General features: G+C 38.3%; 1 protein-coding gene across 1 annotated transcript; it reads right to left on the bottom strand.

Moving 5' to 3' along the window:
• Nucleotides 1-3,055: 3,055 nt before the first annotated feature.
• Nucleotides 3,056-4,337, bottom strand: LOC114498958 (olfactory receptor 1044-like). The gene has a single exon (XM_028514947.2). The coding sequence runs from the start codon at nucleotides 4,046-4,048 to the stop codon at nucleotides 3,110-3,112; it is 939 nt and encodes a 312-aa protein (XP_028370748.1). The 5' UTR covers nucleotides 4,049-4,337; the 3' UTR covers nucleotides 3,056-3,109.
• Nucleotides 4,338-6,053: the final 1,716 nt, after the last annotated feature.

Genomic DNA, 6,053 nt, shown 5'->3' with positions numbered 1-6,053 from the left:
AATTTGGTTCAGCAAACAGTTATGCCCTATGTGTTCTGTGGTAGGTCCTGGGGTACAGAGTGATAATCTGCCAAGTCACAAGGAGCTTCCAGTCTAATAATGTCTTACATGTCCCTCTCACTTTGCTCCGCTGTTGTTCTTATCTGTGCAAACTCCCCTACCTCCTGGGTTTGTGTTATACCTTTCCTCACTCTGTTCCTCTGGTATTATCTTTCATTTTAAACACAGCCAGCACCCCCTCCACAGCTGTTTAGGAATACAGTTTGTAACTGAAGTCTCCATGAAGGTTTCTGACTTAAGTAAGAAAAGTTATAAATATTTAACTTTTTCTGAATTACTGGATGACAAGCAGCAATAAAACAACAAACTAAACACCATATTTGGCAGTAAAAGGAACCCCTTAGTTCCTTGATTAATTTTTAAAACATTTTATTGGTTATGCTATTACAGTTTTCCCACCTTACCCCTTTAGCCCCTCTGCACTGTCTCCCAACCCTCCAGGATCCTCCTTCCCCCCACTTAATTCATGTCCATGGGTTGTACATGTAAGTTCTTTGAGTCCTGTTTCCTATACCGTTTTTTATCTCTCCCATGTAGTTTATGCCCACCAATTCTTCTTCTTCTTCCCTGTACCTTTCCTTCCTTCTATTCCTCCCTTCCCCCTCCCCACGGAAATCTGTCCATGTGATGCCCGTTTCTCTGATTCTGTTCCTGTTCTAGTTGTTCACTTAGTTTTTGTTTTTCTTTGTTTTAGTTTCATTTATTGGTAGTTCTGAGTTTGTTGTCATTTTACTGTTCATATTTTTGATCTTCCTTTTCTTAAAGTCCCTTAACATTCCATAGAATAATGGCTTGGTGATGATGAACTCCTTTAACTTGACCTTATCTGGGAAACACTTTATCTTCCCTTCCATTCTAAATGATAGTTTTGCTGGATAGAGTAATCTTGGGTATAGATTCTTGCCTTTCATGACTTCAAATACTTCTTTCCAGCCCCTTCTTGCCTGCAAGGTTTCTTTTGAGAAATCAGCTGATAGCCTTATGGGCAGGCACTCCTTTGTAGGTAACTCTCTCCTTTCCCCTGGCTTCTTTAAGAATTTTCTCTTTCTCTTCAATCTTGGGTAACTTACTGATGATGTGCCTTGGTGTGTTCCTCCTTGGGTCCAACTTCTTTGGGATTCTCTGGGCTTCCTGGACTTCCTGGAAGTTTATTTCCTTCACCAGACTGGGGAAGTTCTCCCTCATTATTTATTCAAATAAGTTTTCAATTACTTGCTGTGGTTCTTCTCCTTCTGGCACCCTTGTAATTTGGATATTGGAATATTTCAGGTTATCCCAAAGGTTTTTAAGAGTCTCTTCACTTTTTTGAGTTCTTGTTTCTTCATTTTGTTCTGAATGGGTGTTTATTTTTCCCTTTTGTTCCAAATAATTGCTTTGAGTCCTGGTTTCCTTCCTGTGTTGGTTCCCTGAATCGTTTCCTTTATTTCACTTTGGGTAACCTTCATTTGTTGTTTTATTTTTCAACCCAGCTCAATCAGATCTGTGAGTGTTTTGATTACCAGGGCTTTAAATTCTCCATCAGATAGGGTGGCAATCCCTCCTTGCTTAGTTCTCTTTTTGAGGCTTTTCTCTGTTCTTTCATTTGGTACATATTTCTTTGTCTTGGTGAACCAGTCTGGTTGTTCTGGTTGATTTTTTTCTTTAACTCCTTGGTTGTAGGAGTCCCATGCAGTTTGATTTTTGTGGTGTTTTGGGTGTGTTTATTCATTTTAGATTGGCTATTATACTCCTTTTGGTTGTGCAAGGAAGTGAAGTGTTTCTACCTACGTCTACATCTTGGCTGGAACTCCTCTTGATAAATTTTGAACTTTTTTGTAGTCAATTAGTGATATATGTTTTTGCCATTAAAAAAAGGTCAAAATAGTAATCACACTTGAAAACAATCTGATTTTTGTGAAAAAAAAAATCAAATGATTTGTGACAAATGTGTATGTGTCTTATGAATTATTTTTAAAGAAGTATTAGAGTTGAGACTTAGAGAAACCATGGAGTATTTGTATTTCCACCTAAATTTAAAAAATTGAGATTTTTCTTTCACCTATCCCCACAAACAGCAAGAACTTATATAGATTTATCTCCAAGAAAGTTGTTATAACAGACCTGAGAAAACAGAATGAAAATATGTGGAAAATGTTACAAAACTAAAGTGTTTCTCTAGGTCATTCAAATTATTTAAGACAATAATTTCATCTCTCAGAAACATGCGTACTCTGCCTGGTTACTCAGGAAGCTCTCGGCTCTTTCCCTTTCTTTTGCTCCTTACTTCTCTTTCCCTAAGTTCATGTATGACTCCCCTTCTCTCTCTTACTCTGCCCGCTAAAAGTCACTGTAGCTGCACTTCTCGGAGACTATAAAAACTAAATCCTGGCTGTTGAATAAATGACCCCTTCAACATCTCTAAAAATGCCCTAAACACTCTTTATCTGTTCTAATTAAACTTGCTTTCCTAAACAAACACATTTAACTAACTCAGTTTTTAAATTCTTTCCTCCCTTTTTATTGCTCTAATACTATTTTTCTATTGCTTATTTTAAGCATGCGGTATTTCAACTATATTTAGATTACATAAGCTTTTTATGAAATTTAACCACTAGCCATAGCAGTATGTTTTTAAGAATAACAAATGATTTGCTACTACATAGTCTTGTTTCAAGCTGAAAAACTTTTCTAACAACATAGATATTCATGTGTGGGTTTGGTACCCAGCTTCATTAATTTACAGTTTCACCCAGAAGGTTGCTTTTAAAAATATTTTTTACTTTGGAGCTCATATTATTACCTAACTTGGAGTAAGTCATTTCATTTTCAACATATGAAGGACATAGTTATCAGCACTCTAGCTTATAAATTTTGATTAGTCTATAATTGCCTGGACTAAACATTACCATGTCAAGCGAGTGGCCTAGTACTTTTTGGTCATTAAAATATCCCAATGGGATTGACAGTTTGCTTCCTGATTGGATAACAACTGGCCTGTTGAATTTCAATCACAGTGTTCACACCATGTCAGGTTATCCTACTTTCCTAATGGTAGATTCTGAGAACTCACTCACTGTAACTCTTTGCCCTCTATCATCTTTTTCAGGCTGTCCTTTACTTCTGTGTTCCGCAGGCTATAGATTAGAGGGTTGAGCATGGGAATCACAAGACTATAAAACACGGAGACCACTTTGTTGTACTTCCATGAATTCCTTGCTTTAGGTTGCCGCAGGTACATGAAAAGCAACGTTCCACAGAAGATGGTGACCACAGTGAGGTGAGAGGCACAGGTGGAAAATGCTTTGCACTTGCCTTCAGAAGACTGGATTTTTATGATGGAAGAGAGGATGCAAATGTAGGAGATGAGGACAGTCAGGAGGGACCCAGTGAGGTTGACTGTTGAGAAGATCAAGAGCTGCTTTTCTTTGTTGCGGGTGTCTGAGCAAGAGAGGGCAAGGAGAGGGGGATCGGCACAGTAGAAATGGTGGATGACGTTCGAGTCGCAGAAAGACAACTGGAAAGTCAGAATTGTCTGCATCACAGAGTTTAGGAAGCCATAGGTATAGACCCCTACCACCAACTCCTTGCAGACCCACTGAGTCATAATGGCTGAGTAAATCAGGGGATTGCAGATAGCTATGTAGTGGTCATAGGCCATTGTGGCCAAGAGGAAGCATTCAGTAGTGGCAAAGGCACTGGAGAAGTACAGCTGGGCAAAACAGCCCAAAAAGGAGATGGTTTTTTTCTTCACCAATAAATTTTGCAGCATCTTGGGCCCAATGGAAGATGAGTAACAAATGTCAATGAATGCCAGATGTCTAAGGAAATAGTACATGGGAGTGTGGAGCCTGGAATCCACCTTGATGAGCAGTATCATGCCAAGGTTTCCGAGCAGGGTGATGAGATAAATCAACAGGAACACCACAAGGAGTGGAAGCTGAAGCTCAGGGCGGTCTGTGAATCCCATGAGAACAAATTCTGTCACTGTAGTACGATTGTCTCTGGCCATTTTGTCCTCTTTCTTGTTGGAAAAAGAAAAAATATGGCTGCAAAATGAGTAGTTACTTAAAAACAAAGGCTTCTTGCCTCTTTATTCTAGTCCTAGATGACAAAAATTGGGCTTCACACTCCCAGTGGTTAAAGGCTGCCATTAGCCAATGGGCTTTATTCTGCTAAGACAGACCCAGGAAAGTCTGAGCTCAGTCATTTTCTCTTTTGATGGAGATTGACATAATTACCTTCAAGTAAATTGCACAAAATCATCCTCCCAACAATATTGTACAAGAATACTGATTTTGTCACAAACCCAGTTTTATCAAATTTTATTTTTACTTTTCAAAATTTTATTTTAATTGTAGTTGAAGTACAATTTTCTATCTTTTACTCCCATCACAGCCCACCCACCCAGCCCTCCCCTTCTCCCTCCCATTTCCACCCGCCCCTAGTTTTTTATCCATGTGTCCTTTATACTTGTTCCTGTAAACCCTTCCCCTTTTCCCCTGAAATTCCCTCTCCTCTCCCCTCTGAAAATTGTCAGCCTGTTCTCTATTTCAGTGTCTTTGGTTATATTTTGCTTGTTTCTTTGTTTTGTTGTTTAGGTTCCTGTTAAAGTTGAGATCATATGGTATTTGTCTTCCACTGCCTGGCTTATTTTCCTTAGCATAATGCTTTCCAGTTGCATCCATGCTATTGCAAAGGGTAGGAGCTCCTTCTTTCTTTCTGCTGCATAGAATTCCATTGTGTAAATGTACCATCAGTTTTTGATCCATTCATTTACTGGTGGGCACCTTGGTTGCTTCCAACAATTGGCTACTGTAAATTGTGCTGTTATGAACATTGGGGTGCATAGGTTCTTTTGGATTGGTGTTTCAGAGTTCTTAGGATATAATCCTAGCAGTGGAATTGCTGGGTCAAAAGGCAGATCCATTTTTAGTTTTCTGAGGAAGTTCCATACTGCTTTTCATAATGGTTGTACCAGTCTGCAATGCCACCAACAGTGCACTAGGGTTCCTTTTTCTCCACAACTTCTCCAACACTTGTTGTTTGTTGCTTTGTTTATGATGGCCATTCTGACTGGTGTAAGGTGGTATCTCATTGTGGTTTTAATTTACATCTCTCTGATAGCTAGCGATATTGAGCATCTTTTCATGTGTCTCTGGATCCTCTGTATGTCCTCCTTGGAGAAGTGTCTGTTCGAGTCCTTTGCCCATTTTTTAATTGGGTTCCTTGTCTTTTTAGAGTGTACTCATGTAAGTTCTTTATATATTTTGGAGATTAAACCCTTGTCTCAGGTATCAGTCACAAATATCTTTTCCCAAGTTTTATCAAATTTTAAACCTTTGCCACTGTGAGGGTGAATATTGGTAACTCATGCCCTCCTGATTTGTTTGTTTTTAAAAAATTATGAGTAGTGGTTAGCCATTTTCAAATATTTATTTGCATGTGTATTTCTTTTTCTGTGATTAGTCAGTGCCTTTGCTAATCTTTTATTATGTCATTGGTTTTCTGAGTATCTTATTGACAGGGACTCTGTTTTATTGTATTTTTTCCATTACCATTTATCCCCCTTACATCCTCTTTCACCTGCATCCTTCCCTGCACAGTCACTACACTGTTGATCTTGTCAACGAGTTCTTCCTCTTTTTAGCTTGATCCCTCTACCCCAACCCCACCACCAGAGTTGTCATCCTGCTCTCTATGTATGTCTTTCTTTATTTTGCTTGTTAGTTCAATTCATTCATTAGATTCCACACATGAATGAGATTCTTTTGTTAAGGAAATGAGCCAGCTGTTTCACACATGCATTGTGAATTGTTTTGGTTTGTCACTTAATATTGATATGGTAATTTTTCTTCGTGCTATGCAGTAAATTTTAAAATGGTCTGGTGTCAAGTATAGCAGTCTTTTTCTTTTCAAATTTTCATTTTTGTGACATGTTTACATAAGTCTTCAATTTAAAATTATTTAAAAAATATTTCTTGTTCCATTCTAGAGGTTTACTGGATTTCACTTTG

Source organism: Phyllostomus discolor, chromosome 6 (assembly GCF_004126475.2).
Source record: "Phyllostomus discolor isolate MPI-MPIP mPhyDis1 chromosome 6, mPhyDis1.pri.v3, whole genome shotgun sequence".
In the NCBI taxonomy this organism is placed as follows: Eukaryota; Metazoa; Chordata; class Mammalia; order Chiroptera; family Phyllostomidae; genus Phyllostomus; species Phyllostomus discolor.
The sequence above is the reverse complement of the archived record's forward strand: the minus strand, read 5'-3'. Positions and strand labels throughout refer to the sequence as shown.